A 24,519-nucleotide genomic window follows, 5' to 3' on the forward strand; every position below is an offset into this window, starting at 1 on the left:
AATTCTTCAGTGTTAAAACCTAATAGTTGTTCAGGGGCTGGGGGATAACCTAGTGGCAAGAGTGCCTGCCTCGTATACACGAGGCCCTAGGTTCGATTCCCCAGCACCACATATACAGAAAACGGCCAGAAGCGGCGCTGTGGCTCAAGTGGCAGAGTGCTAGCCTTGAGCGGGAAGAAGCCAGGGACAGTGCTCAGGCCCTGAGTCCAAGGCCCAGGACTGGCCAAAAAAAAAAAAAAAAACCTAATAGTTGTTCAAATAGTTAGTTGTCCAATTAATTTGTAAATGGCCAAACATGTTCTGAGCTTTTTTTCTTCAATTACGTGTTTCCTAGACCTAATAGACTTGTCTCAAAATTTTATTTTTATTCACTGAGGTTTAGTTTTATGTAAGAAACCACATGTAGGGAAAGCTTTCTTTCTGTGTCTTTTGGTTGATGTTTTGTTTTGTGTTTTGTTTTTTTTTTTTTTTTTGCCTTGTTGATTTTTTTTTAACCTATGCTACTGGTACTGATTTTTTTTTTAAATATGTAAAAGCAATAACTTTTTGTATAGCTCTAATTTTGTACAAACTAAGGCTAAATGAACAAATGGGCCAACTGAACATTTAATCATTAAATATTTCTTGTATTCTTGTGCATTAATCTGTCCATAATTTATATGCTTATCAGTGTGCATAGCCGAATTTGTAATTTCTGTGTGTGCCAGTCCAGGGGCTTGAACTTTGGGAATGGGCACTATTCCTGAGCTTCTTTTTGCTCAAGGCCAGCACTCTACCACTTGAGCTACAGCTCTACTCACAGTTTTTTTTGTTTTCTTTTGTTTTTTGCCAGTTCTGGGGCTTGAACTCAGGGCCTGAGCATTGTCTCTGGCTTCTTTTGGCTCAAGGCTACTACTCTACCACTTGAGCCACAGTGCCACTTCTGGCTTTCTCTATATATGTGATGCTGAGGAATTGAACCCAGGGCTTCGTGTATACAAGGCAAGTACTTTACCACTAAGCCATATTCCCAGCCCCTATTCCCAGCTTTTTTAGTAATGTATTGGAGATAAGGGTCTCAAGAACTTTCCTTCCCAGGGTTGGTTTTGAACCAAGATACTCAGATCTTCACCTAATGAGTAGCTAGGATGATAGGAACGAACCACTGGCACCTGGCTGAGTTGGTAATTTTGTAAGTAGATCAAGTTGCTAGCATTTCTTGGTAGAAGTGAGCACAACAATTTTCTTAAGTTAAAATGAGGAAGTAGACCTGTGGCCCAAGTGGTAAAAGGAGCACCCACTTTGTTCAAAAAAGCTAAAGGACTCAGCACCATATAAACAGAGAAAGCCGGAAGTGGTGCTGTGGCTCAAGCCTTGAGCAAAAAAGAAGCCAGGGACAGTGTTCAGACCAAGCCCCAAGCCAAAAAAAGAAAGGAAAACCTGGGCTGGGAATATGGCCTGGTGGTAAAATGCTCTCACCTTGTATACATGAAGCCCTGGCTGGGTTCGATTCCTTAGCACCACATAAATAGAAAAAGGCGAAAGTGGTGCTTTGGCTCAAGTAGTAGAGTGCTAACCTTGAGCAAAAAGAAGCCAGGGACAGTGCTCAGGGCATGATTTCAAGCCCCAGCCCCAGCAATACACTCACATAAAAACAAGTTGGATGATCTTACCACTCTGGATACCGTATATACGTGTATTAGAACTAGGGAAGGGAAAGGGAATACCAAAATCGAGAGACAAAGGATAAGAAGGCAAACCATTCAAAAAGCAATAATTACAAAACCATTTGGTGTAAACCAACTGTACAACTCATGGAGAGGAGAGGGAAAAAGGGAGGGGGCATGGGGGAAAAACTGAGGGAAGAGGTAACAAGTTGAACAAGAAATGTACTCACTACCTTACATATGAAACTGTAACCCCTCTGTACTTCCCTTTGACAATAAAGGAAAAAAAATGGAAAAAAAACACTTGGATTTCTACCAGATCCATGCATAAAAGAATCTTCTTGTTAATGGCAGATGACTTTCAGGAAGTATGTTAATTTCAGTTTTATATGTTAAACTTTTATTAAATAAAATATTTTTTTGATTTTTAAAAGGTACCTAGGCTGGAGAGCAGCAACAAATTTATTTCCAGCCAGCCTAATCTGTTTATTATGCTTTCATTTATACAGATTATTTTACCCAAATCAAAGGACCTTATAATTCTAGTATAACCACTTTAATATTTTTCAACAAATATGTTTAGATTTGCTCGTATTTTCTTCTGTCTTCATTGTTTTTTTCTTTTCTTGACTGGTTGCTAGTAGCTCATGCCTATAATTCTAACTGCTTAGGAAGCTGTGGTCCACAAGACAGTGACTCAAAGCTAGCTCATCAGAAAAGCCCTCTTGAACTAGGAATATGGCCTCATGCCAGAGTGCTTTCCTAGCATACATGAAGCCCTGGGTTCGGTTCCTCAGCACCACAGATATGTAAAAAGCCAGAAGTAGCCCTGTGGCTCAAGTGGTAGAGCACTAGTCTTTAGCAAAAAGAAGCCAGGGATAGTGTTTAAACCCTGAGTTCAAGCCCCAGGACTGGAAAAAAAAAAAAGAAAAGAAAAGCCCTCTAAACCTCCATCTACAAATAGCCAGCAAAAAGCCAATCTAGAGTTGTGGTTCAAGTGATAGAGCACCAACCATGTAAGCAAGCCAAGAGACTACAAGGCCTTGACTTTAAACCCCTATACTCCTCAAAAAATTAAGTGATAAAAATCACTGATAACAAAAAATAACTGAAAAGCAAGTTATCCTTAGTCTTGTCATTGAAGAGTAAATTTGGTATCAAATTTTCGTTTTAGGTTGACGGAAAAATGAAGAATCTCAAAAGTAAGGAAGATCAACTATCAGTAAATCTATATAATGTTGCTTCTTCTGCTACCAACAATGATGAGTTAAATCAAGAAAGAAATACTACAAAAACTGATAGCCAGCAATTTTCTCTTATGGAAAATGAAAACTATGATGGGTAAGACTATGGCAATATTTAAAAGTAATTGTTATTGTATAAAACCAATTCTAGTTTGGGCTAATATTCCCTATTAACAATTCTTTTGCTTTTACCTGGGATATCAGCCTTGCATGGTAATCAGAAAAACATAAAACAATGAGTAATAACTAACTATAGTAATAAGTATTTTATTAAATAATAACCAGGATTGGCAAAGATGAGAAAAAACATTTCATTTACTCTTAGTAAATGAAAAAAAAACATTTTATTTACTATTAGTAAATTCATTTACAAATAAAATATTTTTCATTTGCTAGCTATGAGTTAATAAGTTTCATAAATATTAATATATTAATAAATGAAATTGATTTTTAGTAGGGAGATAATTTAGGAGCATGAGTCAAAGTTTCCAGTAAACTAACAACATTACTTCTAGAACTGGATCCTTCCCAGACAGCAAAACATGACTCAAGCATGCACATGTGAAGGGTATTTATTACATAGTACATGTACTATATATAAAGTAGATGAATACTTCTGTATGTAACACGGACATTACAGATATGTAGCATACATGTTAAGGATTATCGTATCTGTTACATAAATATCGACATTTTCTAAGGATAGCTATATCTACAAGTTGGAGACAATCCAAAATCATAACAAATAACAAAGTAGATATGTAGATAAGAATAAAGTAGATAAATCATAGTATCCATAAAATATATAAGCTGACTTTCAAAATTACATTTAGAACATTTAATTGGGGGAAATATCTTAAACAAATTTTATTATATTACCTGTAACATCTGAATTACAAAAGGAAGCTACTTACTACTGTGACACCATCACATCACCAACAAAATTACCTGTTCTTAGGTATGGCAGTTTTGTTCTCAAAACATGAGTTCTACTATATTGGACTTTTTCTATTAGTCTAAATATTGCTAAGGGATTGCTCACACTGTAATATTTCAATATATTGTGTAATGTTTGAACCTGGGATTGTCAGACTTTTCCTGCCAAGAGCCATTAGCAAATACTTCTGTCCAAGGTTCGATTCCCCAGCACCACATATACAGAAAATGGCCAGAAGTGACGCTGTGGCTCAAGTGGCAGAGTGCCAGCCTTGAGCAAAAAGAAGCCAGGGGCTGGGGATATAGCCTAGTGGCAAGAGTGCCTGCCTCGGATACACGAGGCCCTAGGTTCGATTCCCCAGCACCACATATACAGAAAACGGCCAGAAGCGGCGCTGTGGCTCAAGTGGCAGAGTGCTAGCCTTGAGCGGGAAGAAGCCAGGGACAGTGCTCAGGCCCTGAGTCCAAGGCCCAGGACTGGCCAAAAAAAAAAAAAAAAAGCCAGGACAGTGCTCAGGCCCTGAGTCCAAGCCCCAGGACTGGCCAAAAAAAAGAAACTTCTAAATATAGGTTCTTAAGATATATTTACACTTGGTGCCAGTTGCTCACATCATATCTGTAAAACTTTTTAGGTCTAAACAGTTTAGGTGAAAGATTTTCAGGACCAGAAGTTATTAATAGAATGATAATGTGGATTCATCTGTTGTTAGAGTGGTTAACATTGTTGAACATAAATATTCTTTTTATGGTATATTGTGTAACCTGTATCTGGATTAGAATTGTGGGTCTGTCACTGACCAGCAATGTAGGTTTATGAGGTTTTCTTGGTCTTGTTTGCTTCTTTTATACATTAACTCAGAGTTGTTGTGAAGATTTAAGTGAGTTTAAGAGACACAGTGTACTTAGAACAATGCATAATAATTGCATATCAGGTCCTACAATGCTAGCTCCTATCACCTGTTCAAAAAGAGTTATATGTTACGTAACATTTTCCAAATGGGTTTTAGTGTCCTGAAAAGTTTGTTGATACTGAAACTAACAATAACCAAAAACAAATAACAAAAAAAGTTGGTTATGTCTTTCTATGAAAAAATACAAGAAATATATCCAATGCCTAATATATGAAACTGTAACCTCTCTGTACATCAGTTTGACAATACAAATTTTAAAAAAACAAAAGAAAAAATACAAGAAACACTATGTGTTTTCTTTTGCTTTGATCAGAACTTTTGACCTAAGCTTTAACTCCTTGTTAGGACATTTTTATAAAAAACATTTTTAATATTATTTTCACTCCCTCACTGTGTTTGCAAGTAGATGTCCTATATTGTTATATTTTAAATATAATTAGATATTAATGTACTAATATTTCAAATATTGAGCTCTGTGAGTATAAATTTTATGAAAAGGATGAATAAATTATAAATGCAGATATTTTATATGAGATAATTTATGTAAAAAGATTTTTGTTTTTAAAAAGTTTTCATATAAAAAGATGATAGTTTTAGGTGTTCTTTGAATGTTACATATTTAATATTTGCCTGAAAGAATTTTGTTTTGTTTTATTTTTTTAGGCCTACAATGAATACACATAATGAAAACAACAAGGTATTGTTGAAAATGAAAAATAGTCTCTTATTGAAAACCTACATTATAAAAGGCAAAGTGACACATTATAAAATATAAATTAAAAGATACATTATAAAAGGTAAAGTGAAGAAATAGGATCTTGTTACTTGAAAAAGTAAGTAACAGTAGCCATTGATAAATGTATCCTTTTAGACTAAAAATACTTTCAAGGCCAGCCACAGTGGCACACACTATTAATCCAAACTGCTTGGAATGTGGGAAGCCAGTGGATTGGGTTATGGGCTCTCCTTGGACAGAATATTTCTAAGATCCCCATCACAGTGTACTGAAAATGGTGGTTTACTTCTATAATCCCAGCTCTGCTGAGGAGTTGATAGAAGGATCACTGTCCAGAGCAGGTCCTGAATAAATATCCTATCCAAGGGCTGGGAATATGGCCTAGTGGCAAGAGTGCTTGCCTCCTGCACATGAAGCTCTCGGTTCGATTCCCCAGCACCACATATATGGAAAATGGCCAGAAGGGGCGCTGTGGCTCAGGTGGCAGAGTGCTAGCCTTGAGCGGGAAGAAGCCAGGGAAGGTGCTCAGGCCCTGAGTCCAAGGCCCAGGACTGCCCCCCCCCAAAAAAAAAAAAATCCTATCCAAAAGCTAGCAATAGAGATGGGGGGACTGGGGGCATGGTTCAAGTGGTATAGCGCTTGCCTACAGAAAATGAAATCCCTTCTTTCAAGAAGGACCTATGCTTCTGTTTATATGAAAAGACAGGCAATTAACACTTTTGTACATTAAGTATATGATGTTTGAGGGACATTTTGTAATGTAATTTATTTTATAGGTCAAAAACCCAATAAATGAAATTGATGAATTTGATGACTTAACTCAGTCATCTGAAACAGCCTCTGAGGATTATGAGCTGCCTCATCCTAATTATGAGAATATTGTGTTACTAATCGAGCAACTTAGGATGGAGTGTAAAGGTAAGACCACTATGTAAACACAAGGCTTCTGTTTTTAGCAGCACTGGGGTTTAAGCTTTGGGTTTCATGTTGGCCAGGGAGATGCTACACTTGAGCCATGCCCCAGCCCTTTATTGCTCTAGGTATTGTTTAAAAAGAGTTTTTTAACATTTCTACCCAGAACCAGCTTCTTGAGTAGTTGAGATTGCTACTCCCTTGTGACATCCCCTAGAAAGCTTGAACATTTGTGTATTTTCTGTATATGGTGAGCACCAACTTCAGTGTCTATAGTTTTGAAATCTGTGAATTTAATAGATTTTAGCCATTTGGGTTTGGATTTTTTTGAGTAGGAACACTGACTAGCCTGCTATTCAGTCTTGGCTAGAAGCATATTCTAAGAAAACCTCCCTCTGCCATTGCTATAGATTGGCTAGAATAATATTGTCCTGCCTCTGCCCAATTGCTTCTTCTTCATCCCTCAATTCTCCATTTGCATCTCCTCTTCCTCAGGGAAATCTCAGGCCCAGTGCAGATCAAATCACCAAGTGTGTGTGTGTGTGTGTGTGTGTGTGTGTGTGTGTGTGTGTGTGTGTGTGTGTGTGTGTGTGTCCGCGTGCGTGCCAATAGCAGGTTTTGAAATTCAGGAGCTGGGTTCTGTCCACTAGCTTGTCTGCTCAAGGCAGGAGCTCCACCACTTGAACCACAGCTCCACTTCTGGCTTTTTGGTGGTAAATTGGAAATAAGGTCTTACAGACTTCTGCTTAGCTGGCTTTGAACTGTTATCCTCAGATCCCAGCCTCCTGAATAGTTAGGATTATAGGCATGAGCCAGTGGCTCCTGGCTGAAATTTATCTTCTTATCATATATCTATCGGAATTAATCTCTTACACTATATTTTTTAACTGCATGTAGCAATTGTATGGTGGGTTCCATTATGACATTTTGACATTTTTGTACCTGTGTATTTTGTACTTTGAACACATTCACCCTTACCGAGTTATCTTGTCCTCCCCTCTCTGTGTGGGTCTCCTTCCTACCTTCCTAATAGTTCCTCTTTACTTTCCTGTCATGAGTGTGTGTGCAATGTGTGTGTGTGTGTGTGTGTGTGTGTGTGTGCAGTGCATGTGTGTGTGCCAGTACTGGAGCTTGACCTCAGGACCGAGGTGCTGTCCTTTATATTTTCTGCTCAAGTCTAATGCTCTACCACTTTAGCAATTCTTCCACTTCAGCTTTCTGCTGGAAAACTGGAGATAAGAGTCTCCGTCTTTCCTGCCTGTGCTGGCTTATTTTATCAGGATTCTTAGATCTCAGCCTCATATGAAGGCATGAGCCACTGGCACTCAGCTCCTGTCTAGACTTTTTTGTCTAGATTTCACATATAAGAGAGAACATGTAATGCTTGTCTTCCTGAGTCTGACATATTTCCCCTAATGTGATCATCTCCAGTTCCCATTTTCCTGAATTAAAAATATGTTTCATCTTTCTTCGTGGCTGAGTAAAACTTCATTGTGCATATGTGCCACATTTTCTTTTTAAGCTAAACAAAAGCAAAGTCTCATCTGTTTTATTTGCAGAGCTTAGTATTGTGTGTCCTATCTTGTAGACACTCATATAAATGAGTGGATGTAAAAATGCACAGTGCTTTATATCATCTATTTATGCTATGTATTTTGTTTCTATTTAATTTTTCCCCTGATATAGATTTTGTTAGCTTATTGAAAATCCGGGATGCAGTTCATTCATATAAAAGATTGATTGAACTGAAAAAAAGTCAATGTGACGAACTTTCAGGAAAAATTGAAAGAATGGAAAGCAGAGTTAGAGGACTACAAAAGGAGCTGTCAGAAATCAAAGAAGGAAAATCGCAGTTAGAACATGAGAAAGTGGAATGGGAACAAGAACTCTGCAAATTGAAGTATGATCCTTTTCTTTTAAAGAAATGTTTGAGCTGTTACCTCCAGATATGCAGGGGAATTTCTACCTTCTGACATACCTCATAGGACTTTATAAACTTGTTAGTCTTGGAGTATGAAATCTTTGAAAAAATATAACAAGTGCTTCAGAATAAATTCTCCTAGTATTTAAATACGTGTTCTTCTAAATCTAGTTTTGTTTTGTTTTTTTAATGTGTCTACTAGTTCTGAGGCTTGAACTCAGGGCTGGACACTGTCCCTTAGCATTTCTATCTTTCTCTCTTTCCTCCTTCCTTCCTTCAACATCTCTCAGACATAGATATAATTAGTTTAAATTTCTCTATTGAAAGAACATAATAATTTCATTACTTAATTAAATTCTAGATCTTGTTCCAAAAGGAATTTTTAATTGTTTATAAGATATATAAAAATCAACAAATTCATTGAAAATATTACAGAAAAGAAACATAAAAGATTTGATCATAGATATTTCTTTATTCTCATCTTGAAAAACATCTGAGGGAGCTGGAAATATGGCTTAGTGGTAGAGTGCTTGCCTAGCATGCATGAAGCCCTGGGTTCGATTTCTCAGCACCACATATACAGAAAAAACCAGAAGGGGTGCTGTGGCTCATGTGGTAGAGTGCTAGCTTTGAGCAAAAAGAAACCAGGGGCAGTGCTCAGGCCCCGAGTTCAAGCTCCAGGATTGGCAAAAAAAAACCCCAAACAATCTAAAGGTTATTTTTTATATTATAAGATACATTTAGGGTTACCTATAGCATTTTATGAAGATAAAATTTTATTTCTAGTGAATTAATGCACTTATTTATAAAAGTTAGTTATCTTTAAATTTTCTGTTTTAATTGAGGAGTAATTTTACCTGTGTAAAAAAAAAAGATAATCTCCAGCTTGAACTTTACTGAATAATTTCAAAATTGCTTTTTCATATTTACCAGAATTTCAGAAACCTAGAAATATACAGATTGTTCTCTCATTTTTTACTATCAAATAGGTAGGCCCATTGAGAAGAAATCAAAGTAAAAAATTAAAATTATGAGAAATGAAAAGGACAAATATTTGAGAAATGATATTAGGTTCATAAGTCAACACCTGAAGATATAGATGACAAATGAGTTCTTTCAGTTTCTAAAAACAAAATGAATTTTCTGATAACCATATTTAACTTCAGATTTGCCTTAAAACAAGAAGAGGAGAAGAGAAAAAGTACGGAACAATTTTATGAAAAAATTAAGGACCAGTTAAGAAAAAGCGAAGAGCAGTATAATAAAGAAGTTGAAATGAAGCAACAACTTGAAATCTCTATTAGAACACTAGATATGGAATTGAAGACTGTGAGAAATAATTTGAATCAGGTACATTTATTGATAAGAATTTTCTTAATTCTACCTTGATCAGTTTTAACTTATAATATTCCCTTAGTATATATAACTGTGGGTCACTCTGAGTGAGATACAGTCTGAGAATGTATTATTTGGCAATTTCATCATTGTACAAACATCAGATGCTTGTGTGTACACAACAGGACATTTACCATACCATTAGCTAAAGTCATCTTCTAAGATTACCATTGGTTATGCAGGCCATTGTCCAAAACAGCATGTGGCATATGACTATTATTTAGGTTTAAAACACCTTAAATGCAAATTATGACATTTCCAGCTAAAATTGTTCCTTGTAAATTTTATCATGTAATACAATGTCCAAGATATTCCTAAAAGAAGGAATGGAGTTTCTTAAATGAAGGAATATACATTGGGTTTAATCATTTTCAGGCATTTTTATGTTAAAGCACAGCCTAACTAGCATGGATACTATAATGAAATCATCAGTAAAGTTGATGAAATCATCAGTAAACCACCTGTCATAGTGGTTTATACCTGTTATCCTAAATGCTCAAAAGGCTGAGATTCGAGAATCCCAGTTGGAAGCCAGACCAGGCAAGAAAATCTGTGAGCCACTTATCTCCAGTTAACCACCAAAAAGCTGGAAGTGGAGCTGTGGTTTGAGTTGTAGATCACCAGCCTTGGGGGAAAACTTACAGGACAGCATCCAGGCTCTGAGACTTCAAGCCATAGGTACTGGCACAGATGAAGGGGAAAAAAAAGAAAATTTGAAATTCTTAAGGGGTAAAGATCATTATGTTTTTTTTTTGTTTGTTTTTGTTTTTGGCCAGTCCTGGGCCTTGGACTCAGGGCCTGAGCACTGTCCCTGGCTTCTTCCCACTCAAGGCTAGCACTCTGCCACTTGAGCCACAGCGCCGCTTCTGGCCATTTTCTGTATATGCGGTGCTGGGGAATCGAACCTAGGGCCTCGTGTATCCAAGGCAGGCATTCTTGCCACTAGGCTATATCCCCAGCCCAGATCATTATGTTTTAATAGCTACTTCCCTTAACAATTTAAGATTATACTTTCTCTTCTTTGTTTGTTTTTGTGGTATTTTTTTATTAAATTTTTGTCCTTATTAAAAAGGTGATGAACAGGGGCAGGTTACAATTACATAAGTAAGGTAATGATTACATTTGTTTTTAGACAATGTTACCCCATCTTTCATTTTCTCTCATGAACCCATCCCTATTCCCCTACCCCTAAGTTGTAAGGTGATATCCAGCCTATTGCTAAGTGAGTATCATTGTTGCATTAATTTGTCCTTTGACCTATTGTTTTTGTGATTCCCTTTCTCTTCCCCTGGTTGAATAATCTTTTATACAAGACACAAGGTACAGAAAATTCAGAGAGTTTAAAGGAAAAAAATAAGACTAAAACTAATAAACAAAAAGCTAAACCAAAAATTTATGTACAGTACATAATAAGAACCACTTGTTTCCATATCTTGGAGTTCATGTTGGGACACTTCATTATATGTAGTCCTACGTATTAAGCAATTGGGTTATTGCGATTCCCTGTTGAGGATATCATAGACCTATTCTAATTCTTACATATGAAGGAAACCATGCAACCTACTTTTCTTTGAGTTTGGCTTATTTCACTTAATATAATTTTTTCCAGGTCTTTCCATTTCTTTATGAGTGGGGCAATGTAATTTTTTTCTGACGGAGGCATAGAAGTCCATTGTGTATATATATACAACATCTTCTTGATCCATTCATCTACCGAAGGGCATCTGGGTTGGTTCCATATCTTTGCTATGGTAAATAAGGCTGCAATGAACATGCTTGTGCTGGTGACTTTAGTGTGGCCTTTTTTGTGGACATTTGGGTAAAAGCCCAGAAGTGGGATTGCTGGATCATAAGGGAGCTCTGTTTGGTCATTTGAGGATCTCCCATACTGCTTTCCAGAGTGGTTGTCATTCCCACCAACAGTGTAGTAGCATTCCCCTTTGGCCACATCCCCACCAGCATCTGTTATTGTTAGATTTCTTGATAATGGCCATTCTAACTGGTGTGAGGTGGAATCTCAATGTTGTTTTGATTTGCGTTTTTTTAAAAATTATTTTATTAAATTTTGTTGACAAGGTATGATGCAAAAGGGGTACAGTTACATAATAAGGCAGTGAGTACATTTGTGATTTGCGTTTCTTTTGTGGCCAAAGATGTTGAGCATTTCTTCTTGTATCTCATAGCTATTCATATTTCCTCTTCAGAGAAGTCTGTCTTTAAGTCTTCAACCCACTTGTTGATGGGATGGTTGTTTCTTTGGAGTTTTGTTTTGGGGGTATTTAATTTCTTGAGCTGTAGGTGGATTTTAGATATAAGACCCTTGTCTGTTTTGTGGCTAGTGAAGATCTTCTCCCAGTCTGTCGGCTTTCTATGTATCTTGTATGTCCTCTGCCATGCAGAAGCTCTGAAGTTTAATGAAATCCCATTTGTCCAGCCTTTCTTTGATTTACTGTGTTTCTGGGTGTTTATTGAGAAAGTTTCCACCCTGCCAAGGAGCTCTAGTGTTTCCCCTATAACTTCCTGTAACATTTTCAGGGTGATATATAAGGATATAACTTTGGTTTTCTACACAGACTTAGCCAATTCTGCCAGCACCATTTGTTGAAGAGGCTATCCTTGCATCTTTTTTTTTTTTTTTTTTGGCTCCCTTTCAAAGATTAGGTGGCCAGAGGTATGCAGGTTCATTTCTGGGTCTTCAGTTCTGTTCCATTGGTTCTCAGGCCAGTTCTTGTGCCAATACCAAGCTGTTCTTATTACTATCGCTTTGTAACAGAGTTTGAAGTTTGGATCCTTCAGCACTATTTTTCCTGCTAAGGATTATTTGTGCTATTCAGTGTCTTTTATTGTTCCATATGAATTTTTTATTACTTCTATTTCATTAAAGAAAGAAGTTGGGATATTGATGGATATTATGTTGAATTTGTAGATAACCTTTGGCAGTATAGCCAGCCATTTTCACGATGTTGATCCCCTCGATCCAGGAGCTTGGGAGGTTTTTCCACTTCCTTAGATCTGCTTTAACTTCCTTTTTCAGGTATTTGAAGTTTTCATTGTAGGGTTCCTTCACTTCTTTGGTTAAGTTCAGTACTACAGATTTTTTTTTTTTGAGGTTATTGCAAAAGGCGTTGCTTTCCTAATTTCAACCTCTCCTTTCTTGTTGTTGACATATAGAAAAGCCACTGATTTTTGTAGATTGCTTGTGTACCCTGCTACTTGCTGAAGTTTTGGATTAGCTCAAGTAACTTGGGAATGGAGTCTGTGGGGTTCATTAAATACAGGATCGTGTCATCTGCAAAGAGGGAGTGTTTTACTTCTTCTTGCCCTATTTAGATTCCCTTTATATTTGCATCTTGCTTTATTGATCTAGGTTGGTCTAGTACTGTATTGAAGAAGAGCAGAGAGAGGGACGTTCTTGTCTGATTAGCTTTTCGCCATTAAGTATAATACTGGCTGTAGGTTTGTCATATACAGACTTAATTATATTGTGGAAAGTACCATGGATTCCTAGTTTCTCCAGAGCTTTTATCATAAAAGGGTGTTGGATCTTGTCAAATGCCTTTTCTGCATTAAGATTATACTCTTAATTAGCATGTAGACCCTTTTCCCCATAATAGGTGACTAGAAACTCAATGAAATTCATCTCTAGGTTTTAGAAGAGCGAAATGACACTCAGAGGCAACTTTCTCGAGAGCAAAATGCCAGACTATTACAAGATGGAATCCTGGCAAATCACCTTTGCAAACAAAAGGAAAAAGAAATGATGCAAAAGAAAATGAGTGCTGAGGTATTTTCTGTGGTCATTTTCAAATGTGTGTGTATTTGTATATATCCATATTTACAAGCCAAATATGTGCTGTACCATGTAAAATGCAGAGCCTTTTTTTTTTTTTTTTTGCTGGTCCTGGGGCCCGAACTCTGGACCTAGGCTTTCTTCTTTTACTCAAAGCTAGCTTTCTACCACTTGAGCCACAGTGCTACTTCTGGCATTTTCTGAGTACTTTATTGAGTCTCACAGACCGTCCTGCCCAGGCTAGCTTTGAGCTGTGATCCTCAGATCTCAACCTTCTGAGTAGCTGGGATAATGGGTGTGAGCCACTGGTGCCTGGCTACAGTTCACATTTTGGAGGAGGTCACATTTTTAGCCCATTGGATAAAGTAATGTTCTCAGTTCAACTCCATTTTGACATTTCTTTTAATTTTTTTAATTTTGTTTTTACTATAGTTGATCTAAACTTTATATAATATGTGTGGAATACATGGGCTCACAGTATGAGCCTTCTTTGCTTTTCTGTATTTATAACAATTAACTGGCTTGGTAGGAAAGCTTTACAAGTAGAGTCAAAAAGCTTGGATCAAACCTTAGAGCTGGCCCTTCGACATGCCCTTTTCAGAGCATGATAAGTCGTTTCACTGATAAAAGTAGAAGCACCTATGTAGGTATATAAATGCCTAGATTTATCATTTATCAATAAATTAATTTTTCTAACTATAAAAATTACAAACCAAATATGAATTGAATATTTTCAGGGGAAGAAAAGTAGAATAACTCTGAGGATCTTGTCTGTTCAAATACATATTATGGCTGGCTGTGGGGGTATAAGTCTAATGTTTTCAATATAGTCAAGTTTATTCATCTCTATGCCTTTGGTCTGATATAAATCACAAAAGGACTTTTCTAATTCTGGGTTTGCTCCATTTCTGTTTCTTCTTTGCTTTCTTTTTGTTGTTGTTGTTATTGTTGTTGTTACCAGTCCTGGGGTGTGGACTCGGGGCCTGAGCACTGTCCCTGGCTTCTTTTTTCTCAAGGCTAGCACTCTACCTCTTGAGCCACAGCGCCAATTCCAGCTTTTTTCCATATATGTGGTGTTGAGGAATCGAACCCAGGGCTTCATTTATATGAGGCGAGCACTTTACTACTAGGCCATATTCCCAGCCCTCTTCTTTGGTTTCATTTGGTTTGATTTGTAGTCAGTTATAAAAATTTTTATACTCAGTTGTCAACATCTAGCCTTTAAGAGGTTTCATGTATTTGAACAGATAAAATTCCACCGGAGTCCTCTTAGCTTTATTTTCCTAAAAATATTCTACAACATATTCTATCTTTCCAACACTTTAATATAGTTATTTATCAAAATTACACTTATTGATGAGTGATAAAGCCAGAGACTATGCCACCTACACAAGTTTAGTTTAGCTTGGTTTGGGGTTTTTTTGTTGTTGTTTTTTTTTTTGGCCAGTCCTGGGCCTTGGACTCAGGGCCTGAGCACTGTCCCTCGCTTCTTCCAGCTCAAGGCTAGCACTCTGCCACCTGAGCACAGTGCCCCTTTTGGCCGTTTTCCATATATGTGGTGCTGGGGAATCGAACCGAGAGCTTCATGTGTTGGAGGCAAGCACTCTTGCCACTAGGCCATGTTCCCAGCCTGGCTTGGTTTAGTTTTTTGAGACAAGGTCTCACTCAGGTTACTGTGTAGCCCACTCATTTCTTTTTACTTTCATAGATTCATTGACTGCAATTAAATTTTTGACAGTTTGGCAATTTATACTTCTATAAGCTTTGAAGTAATGTTTAGATCCTGTGGGATTTGTTTGTTTTTTGCAGCCAGGTATCTTATTTATTGCAGGCATTTTCATTTTTTTTTAATGTACAGTGATTCATTTCAGAGGAAATTGTGATATGTCATTGTTTTGAGTGCTAACTAAATATCTCCTTTGTTTCATGCAGGTTTCTTTTAGTCATGAGAAAGAAAAAGATCTGTTGCATACAAATCACATGTTACAGGATGAAATTGCCATGGTAAGACTGGAAATAGACACAATAAGAAGTCATAACCAGGAAAAGGAAAAGAAGTATCTTGAGGATATTGAAATTGCAAATGAAAAGAATGATAACCTTCAAAAGACAATAAAACTAAATGAAGAAACATTGACAAAAACAGTATTCCAGTACAATGGACAGATTAATATTCTCACAGCTGACAATGCAATGCTAAATTCTAAATTGGAGAATGAAAAACAAAACAGGGAAAGACTGGAGACAGAAGTTGAATCATACCGCTCTAGACTGGCAGCTGCTATTCATGACCATGGTGAAAGCCAGACATCAAAGAAAGAACTGGAACTAGCTTTCCAGAAAGCAAGAAATGAGTGGTCTCGCTTACAGGATAAGTTGAATTTTGATATTTGTAACCTAAAAGATAACAATGAAGTTCTTTCCCAGCAACTTTCTAAAGCTGAAAGGAAATTCAATAGCCTAGAGATTGAATTACATCATACAAAAGATGCTCTTCGAGAAAAGACTTCAATTTTAGAACATATACAAAGAGACCTGAGCCAAACACATAGCCGAATGAAGGAAATTGAACATATGTATCAGAATGAACAAGGTAAGGTAAATAAATACATTGGAAAACAGGAATCCATAGAGGAGAGGTTATCTCAACTACAAAGTGAAAATACCTTGCTTCGACAGCAGTTAGATGGTGCTCACCACAAAGTTGACAGTAAAGAAAAGACATTAATTAATATCCAAGACCAATTTCACAATATCATAAGAAAACTTCAAGCTGAAGGTGAAAAGCAAAGTGTCATGCTCGAAGACAGAAATAAAGAGTTAATCAATGAATGTGATCATTTAAAACAACGATTGCACCAATATGAAGATGAGAAAGCAGAAAGAGAAGTAAGTATCCAAAGGAAATCTTTCTTCAAACTTTGTGAAGGAAAATCCAAAGGAATATTTCACTAGGGCAAATTAAACAGCTTGATTATATTGTCTAGTTCAATTTAAAAAATTCATAAATAAGAAATACATTTATCTTAGCTCTCAGAAACATACCTTGTTTCCAGAAAATAAAACTTAGATCAAATTCATAGCACAGAGAAACATGTTTTAGCTCAGCATCATTCATTGGCTAGGTTTAAGCTCCCTGCCCCTCTGCTCCTCACCAGCTCCTGAGTCCCATGAGGATCAAGGTCTCTGGACATCATGTCAGAAATTGTACCAGTCAGAGCACTCCAAGGCAGAATGTAGCCTGACTCTGCAATCTTCCTGAACAATGCTTAACTGGAAGGCACCCCAGAGCATTCTTACCACCCATGCTCTCAGTCACTGCTTAGGTTTCTATGGAGTTCTTAAGTTCCTCTACAATTACTTTGGAAAGAGATCAGAGAGTTTCTAGAATGTCAGTTATTTCCATATTCAAATAAAAATGTATTCTGTGACACTGCAAGGAAAAAAAAATGACCCATGTTTGAATAGAAGAGTAGCTAATTGCCCTGGTCTTTTCATTACTCATTGTATGTGTATTTTGAAATAGCACACTGTACTTCATATGTAAGTATGCATATTGTGTTTAAATATTTTTTTTCACTATTGGGGCTTGAACTCAAGGCCCAGGTACTGCCCCTTAGCTTTTACACTCAAGGTTCTTGCTTTACCATTGACCATACCTCTCCTTCTGGCTTTCTACAACATAAAGACAGTAAAATTAAAGTCTGACAAACTTTTCTGCCTGGGCTGGCTTTGGACTATAATCCTCAAATCTCAGCCTCCTGATTAGCTAGGATTATAAGCATAAGCCTCTAACAGTAGTACTAAAATCCAACAGGAAGAGACAGACACTTTTTTTTTAAAGATAGACTTGGAAGATATTTTATTTTATGTGAAGACATTGTGTTACCCATGAAAGCTTAAGAAGTTATAAACTGATAGTACACATATACTGGTATTAATAGTCTTATATTACTGAAATGCTTTTTGTTTTATTTTGTGGAGTTTGGTGGTGGTAGGTTTTGGTTTGCTTCTACTGGCAAAACTGAGGATTGAATGTGGGGCTTTGCCTTTGCTTGGCAAGTGTGTGTCTGTATCCCAATACTAGGGGCTTTTTCATTCAAGGCTGGTGTTCTACCACAGCTCCACTTTCAGAATTTTGCTGGTTAGTAGGGTTACAAGTGTGAGCCACCAGTACCCAGGCAGCAAAGCCATTTTTTATTTAATCTTCCCACTTACAATTTATTGAACTCTTCCACAGGTAACTCCTTCATATTTTTCATTTTAAAGCTCATTTACTTTCAAGTAAAAGATAAAACTTTCTCAAGTACAAAGATAGTAATAATCATCTGTGATTTGTTAACTTGGCATTCAATCTCTACTTTGAGGCTAATGAAGTGTGGTAGTTATTCACTTACCTGCAAGAATAAAAACAATGAGTAGAGGAAATTTTTAGCTGAGATCAGAGAAGGAGATGAAAGCCAGGTTTCCTGCAAACTTCAATTTTATTCTGACATAGGAATCCATTAGATAGGAACAGAGGATTGGATGTATGAGAAACTCTAGAATTAATTTCAGCCTTAATAAAAATAGAGAGCTGAGCACCAGTGGCTCACACCTATGATCCTAGCTAGCTACTCTGGAGGCTGAAATTGAAAGATCTCAGTTTGAAGCCAGCTCACGCAGAGAAGTCCAAAAGACTTATCTTCAGTTAAAAAACCGAAAGTAGAGCTGTGACTTGTGCAAATGATTGAATGAATGAATACAGAAAAATCATGCCACTGTGTAGAATGACGAGTCCTTCCACACACCCATTTCTTTACATAGCTCATTAAGTGTTGTGTATCCATCAGGGAAGGACTGGAGAAACAGCTAACGAGTGTCTAAGCCAGATGACACTCCTCTGCATCTGCCTGAACTAAGTAATAGACAGGAGCATTATCCACCTGAGGAGAAGATGAATTGATATATAGTGATATTTATCAGAATATACCTAAGAGTCAAGCATTATCAGCCTGTCTTTATAAGAAAATGATTTCTAAAAATCAGTAACAAATATCTCACCAGGTAGTTGTGAGACAACTTCAACAAGAACTGGCTGACACTTTAAAAAAACAATCTATGTCAGAGGCTTCACTAGAAGTTTCCTCACGTTACCGCCTTAATTTGGAAGATGAGACCCAAGATTTAAGGAAGAAATTAGATCAAATTAGAAGTCAAGTATGTATGAAACTTAACATGTCAACTGTTCACCTAAATTTGTACAAATAATATAGTAAACATGGGTGGAGGGGTTGGTTTTTTTTTTTTCTTTTTGTTACTATTGGGGCTAGAACTCAGATTTCACTTCTCAGATTTCTTCTTCAATTCTGGCGCTTTACCTCTTGAGCCTGGCTTTTTTTTTTTTTTGGCCAGTCCTAGGGCTTGAACTCAGGGCCTGGGCACTGGCCCTGAGCTTCTTTTGCTCAAGGCTAGCACTCCACAACTTGAGCCACAGCACCACTTCCAGCTTTTTCTGTTTATGTGGTACTGAGGAGTCGAACCCAGGACTTCATGCATGCTAGGCAAGTACTCTACCTCTAAGCCACAGTCCCAGCCCTCTAAACTGGCTTTTTGCTAGTTAAGTTAAAGAGGGAATCTTGTGGATTTTTCTGCCCCAGTTGGTTTCAAACTCCGATCCTTCGATTTCGGCCTCCTGAGTAAGCTAGATTACAGACATGAGCCATAGCAACCAGCTTGGTTTTTTGGTTTTCTTTGTTGCCATTCCTGGTACTTGAACTCAGGGCCTGAGCACTGTCCCTGGCTTATTTTTTCTTAAACTCTGATACTTATTTTTCCATTTTTGCTATAATTTCACACATTGTTCTATAAAATAATTATCCTTAAGATGAGAAATATAAAGAAATTTTGTATAATTGAGAAACTTTTTTGTTAGAAATTAAGACATTTTTGGTGATATCTCTTGCCATGGTAAGGTAAAGCAGATTAAATGAGAAGATGATTGTCATAGTCTCCCAGAAAAATGTTCCATTTCTTTATCTTCACTTTTGTTAATGAATCTTTGTATACTTATTTTATGAATAAATTGTACAGAAAGGCTTTTATACTTTCCTCAAAAATGCAAATGTTAGCCAGAGGATTAAAGCCAACTCTGATCTCAATTATGTGGCGTTTGAGGCAGTAGGATCTCAGGTTAGAGGCCAACCTAGACAAGTAAGCCTCAAATATATTTTTTTTAAGGAGCTAGGAATGTAACTCAGTGGTAGATTACTTGATTAGTATGTATGAATCCCAGGTTCATTCCCCAGTAATAGAGTGTATGGGGAGAGAAACAAAGGTTTTAGGCTAGTTTAAACCCTATTTGAGAAAGGAGGTGTTTCTTTCATTTTTCTTTCACTTTACATAGCATGTACAATCATCTAAAGACATTTTGTAAGCATGTTTTTATTTCTCTCCCATTTGAGGTAATAGGGATGAATTCTTTTGTCCTTCCTGTCTTTTCAGGTTTTTGTTGGTTTATTTTGGTAGTGGTGGTGCCAGTCCTGGAGTTTGAACTCAGGGCCATGTATTCTTTTAAGTACCTTATAGACATTCTCTAATTGAATCTTTCCAGTAACCCCATGATATAAATGCTATTACCTACCTTTCACAAATGAAGAAACTGAGGCACAGAAAGTTAACTTGCTTAGGATTATACAGCTGGTATTTAGAGTGAGGTATTCTGCCTTTGGTGCGGGTATAGCAGCTGAAACTATTCCAAGGGCCATCTAATTGTCAATAAAGTATGAGTTAAGATCTGTCACCACTTATAATATATGAGTCTTAAAAGTTGAGGAGTTTGGTACTTGTAATGCAAAAATATAAATTTTTATCATAGGCAATTTTTCTTTTTCCATTCTACCAGTTTGTGTACCTGATAAAACATAATTGAAAACCAAAATTATGTATCTCCTAGAGCAGAGATCAGTAACTTTTTTAGCATTACTTTGGGCTCTGGGGCCATAAGATTCCTATTGCACAGGACAGAGTGGACAGGTTAATACTAGATTATTAATAAATATTTTTATGATTTATTTTAGCTACAAGAAACCCAAGATCAACACACAGAGGCTGTTCGATGTTCTGAGAAGATGCAAGATCACGTTCAAAAGTATAACTTAGAGCATATACAAAATATTTGAACATGTATAAACACATAAGCAATTCAGTATAAAAATTATGTCAGTTGTGGTAATAAAGACATCTATGTGAAACCAAGGGAAAACTTCAACTATAAGTTACTTGAAATGCATCATTTATAACTTAGAACCTGTGTTTTATGTGCATGAGGCTGTGTTCAGTCCCCAGCCCCACTAAAAGGGAAAATAGAAATCAATTTTTCACATGATCTACAAAACATAGCTAGAAAAGCAAATCAGTTACTAAACCATCTGCTTTTCAAAATTTGAAGAATTTAATCACTCAGTTGTATGTTGGGAAATTATAGGGGATCTCTAAAAAAATTGTCCTACATGAATAATTAATTTTAAGACATCTATTTCAGACTTGAACTTGAAAATTCCAAGTTAAAAGTTACATTGAAAAAGCAATCAGGAAAAATTGAAGAGCTTCAGAAAAACCTGTTAAATGCAGATTTGGTAAGTCATTCTCTGATTTGTTTCATACTGTAAGGAAGCTTTGCTAGTTTTATATAGGAATATTTTAGGCAATATGAATAGATTCAGTGTAGTATTCATATTAATATGCTATTCGCAGTGAAAATCCTCTTGAATTTACAGAAGAAGTTGACTGTATAAGTTTGTTTGGTAGTAAAAAATTTTAACTTAAAAAAAGATTGTGTTCCACCCAGCAACAACAGAATACACATTCTTCTCCGCAGCACATGGAACATTCTCCAAAATAGATCACATCTTAGGGCACAAAGAAAATCTGTACAAATTCAGAAGTATCAAAACCATTCCCTGCATTCTCTCAGACCACAATGGAATAAAATTAGAGCTCAACTCAAACAGCCACCACAGAAAATCCTACAATTCATGGAGAATAAACAACGCACTGCTGAACCATCAGTGGGTCATTGAAGAAATTAAAACGGAAATTCAAATGTTTATGGACTTCAAGTTGAGGACACAAAGTACCAGCTCCTTTGGGACACAGCAAAGGCAGTACTCAGAGGAAAATTTATATCTCTGAGTGCATACACCAACAAACTGGAGAAACAGCAACTCAGTAATTTAAGTAAGCACCTTAATTTTCTGGAGAGAGAACAGCAAGCCAAACCCCAAGTCAATAGACGGAAGCAAATAATTAAAATCAAATCAGAATTAAATCAATTAGAGACGAAAAAAACCATCGAAAGAATCAACAAAACAAAGAGTTGGTTCTTTGAAAAAATCAACAAAATAGACAGACCCCTGGCAAACCTGACTAAAAAACGAAGGCAGCACACTCAAATAAACAAGATAAGAGATGAAACAGGTAACATCACCACAGAAATAACTGAAATTCAGAAAATAATAAGGGACTATTTTGCAAACCTTTATGCCAACAAATTCAAGAACTTGGAAGAAATGGATGATTTCCTAGAAAAAATTCATATCCCCAAACTCAACCATGAAGATTTAAACCTTCTAAACAGACCCATATCCAGTATTGAAATAGAAACGGCAATAAATGATCTCCCATCCAAGAAAAGCCCAGGTCCAGACAGATTCACTGCAGAATTCTACAAGGCCTTCAAAACAGAACTCACACCAATATTTCTCAAACTCTTCAATGAAATTGAAAGAGAACGTTCACTACCGGACTCATTCTATGAAGCCAGTATAACCCTCATCCCAAAACCAGGCAGAGACTCATCACGGAAAGAGGACTACAGACCGATCTCCCTGATGAACATAGACACAAAAATTCTCAACAAAATTCTGGCCAATTGACTTCAACAGGTCATCAAAAAAATCATACACCACGGTCAAACTGGATTCATCCCAGGGATGCAAAGTTGGTTTAATATACGCAAGTCAATTAATGTAATCCACCACATCAACCGGAGCAAGGTAAAGAACCACATGGTTTTATCTCTGGATGCGGAAAAAGCGTTCGATAAAATCCAGCACCCATTTATGCTAAAAGCCTTGGAAAAACTGGGATTCCAGGGAACATTCCTGAATATAATCAAGGCAGTTTATGACAAACCAACAGCAAGTATAACTCTAAATGGTGAAAAACTAAGGCCATTCCCTTTAAAATCAGTAACAAGGCAGGGATGTCCACTATCTCCCCTGCTCGTCAACATAGTACTAGAATTCCTAGCCAGAGCAATTAGGCAAGAAGAAAATATAAAGGGGATCCAAATAGGAAAAGATGAAGTTAAACTTTCTCTCTTCGCAGATGACATGATCCTATACCTAAAGAATCCCATAGGCTCTACCCCCAAGCTACTAGAGCTGATCCAAAACTTTGGCAAAGTTGCAGGATATAAAATAAACCTTCAAAAATCAACGGCCTTTCTCTATGCTAACGACCCGAAGACCGAGGCTGAAATCAGGAAAGCAACCCCTTTTGCAACAGCCCCCAAAAACATAAAATACCTAGGAATAACCTTAACCAAAGAGGTGAAAGACCTCTTTGATGAGAACTTTAAAAGCTTGAAAAACAGAATTAAGTCAGAACTAAGGAAATGGAAAAACCTCCCATGCTCCTGGATTGGGAGGATTAATATAATCAAAATGGCAATATTGCCAAAGGCTAGCTACAAATTCAATGCAATGCCCATTAATATCCCAACACCATTTTTTAATGAAATAGAGGAAGCAATCCAGAAATTCATATGGAACAATAAAAGACCTAGAATAGCAAAAACACTCCTAAGCAAAAAGAACAGTGCTGGAGGAATTACAATACCCAACTTCAAGCTGTATTATAAAGCTATAGTAATAAAAACAGCTTGGTATTGGCACCGGAACAGGCCTGAAGACCAATGGAACAGAATTGAAGACCCAGAAATGAACCCACAGAACTACGCCTACTTAATCTTTGATAAAGGAGCTAAAACAATAGTCTGGAAGAAAGATAGCCTCTTTAACATGTGGTGCTGGCAAAACTGGTTCAACACATGCAACAAACTAAAACTAGATCCTTATATATCACCCTGCACCAAAATCAATTCCAAATGGATTAAAGACCTCGAAATCAAAACAGACACCCTGAAAACACTAAAGGAAGGAGTAGGAGAAACACTTGGGCTCCTTGGCGCAGGATGGAACTTCCTTAACAAAGACCCAGAAAGGCTACAAATCAAAGAAACGTTGGACAAATGGGACTGCATCAAACTGCAGAGCTTCTGCACGGCAAAGGACATAGCTCGCAAGATAAACAGAAAGCTCACAGACTGAGAGAAGATCTTTACCGGACATTCAACAGACAAAGGCCTCATATCTAAAATATATGCAGAGCTAAAAAAATTACCTTCTTCCAAAACAAAACCACAAAGAACCAATAGCCCCCTCATCAAGTGGGCTAAAGACTTACAAAGAGACTTCTCTGATGAGGAAATGAGAATGGCCAAGAGTCATATGAAAAAATGCTCTACATCACTGGCCATAAAAGAAATGCAAGTCAAAACAACATTGAGATTCCACCTCACCCCAGTAAGAATGTCCTATATCAAGAAAACTAACAATAACAATTGTTGGAGGGGATGTGGCCAAAAGGGAACCCTACTTCATTGTTGGTGGGAATGTAAACTGGTTCAGCCACTCTGGCAAGCAGTATGGAGATTCCTCAGAAGGCTAAATATAGAACTCCCCTATGACCCAGCAGCCCCACTTTTGAGTATCTATCCAAAAGACCACAAACAAAATCACAGTAAAGCCACCAGCACAACAATGTTCATCGCAGCACAATTTGTCATAGCGAGAATCTGGAACCAACCCAGATGCCCCTCAGTAGACGAATGGATCAGGAAAATGTGGTACATATACACAATGGAATTTTATGCCTCTATCAGAAAGAATGACATTACCCCATTTGTAAGGAAATGGAAGGACT

General features: G+C 37.0%; 1 protein-coding gene across 6 annotated transcripts in view; it reads left to right on the plus strand.

Moving 5' to 3' along the window:
- Ankrd30a (ankyrin repeat domain 30A) overlaps positions 1 to 24,519 on the plus strand; it is a 76,841-nt gene that overhangs the window by 38,264 nt on the left and 14,058 nt on the right. For all 6 annotated transcript variants that reach the window (XM_048339226.1, XM_048339228.1, XM_048339229.1 and 3 more), the window contains 10 exons: positions 2,821 to 2,987; positions 5,401 to 5,434; positions 6,250 to 6,391; positions 8,072 to 8,285; positions 9,473 to 9,656; positions 13,348 to 13,485; positions 15,424 to 16,380; positions 18,538 to 18,690; positions 20,550 to 20,620; positions 21,014 to 21,107. In XM_048339226.1, coding sequence (XP_048195183.1) covers positions 2,821 to 2,987; positions 5,401 to 5,434; positions 6,250 to 6,391; positions 8,072 to 8,285; positions 9,473 to 9,656; positions 13,348 to 13,485; positions 15,424 to 16,380; positions 18,538 to 18,690; positions 20,550 to 20,620; positions 21,014 to 21,107 — 2,154 coding nt within the window. The remainder of the gene's footprint in view (positions 1 to 2,820; positions 2,988 to 5,400; positions 5,435 to 6,249; positions 6,392 to 8,071; positions 8,286 to 9,472; positions 9,657 to 13,347; positions 13,486 to 15,423; positions 16,381 to 18,537; positions 18,691 to 20,549; positions 20,621 to 21,013; positions 21,108 to 24,519) is intronic.

This window comes from Perognathus longimembris, chromosome 2 (genome assembly GCF_023159225.1).
Source record: "Perognathus longimembris pacificus isolate PPM17 chromosome 2, ASM2315922v1, whole genome shotgun sequence".
Classification (NCBI taxonomy): Eukaryota; Metazoa; Chordata; class Mammalia; order Rodentia; family Heteromyidae; genus Perognathus; species Perognathus longimembris.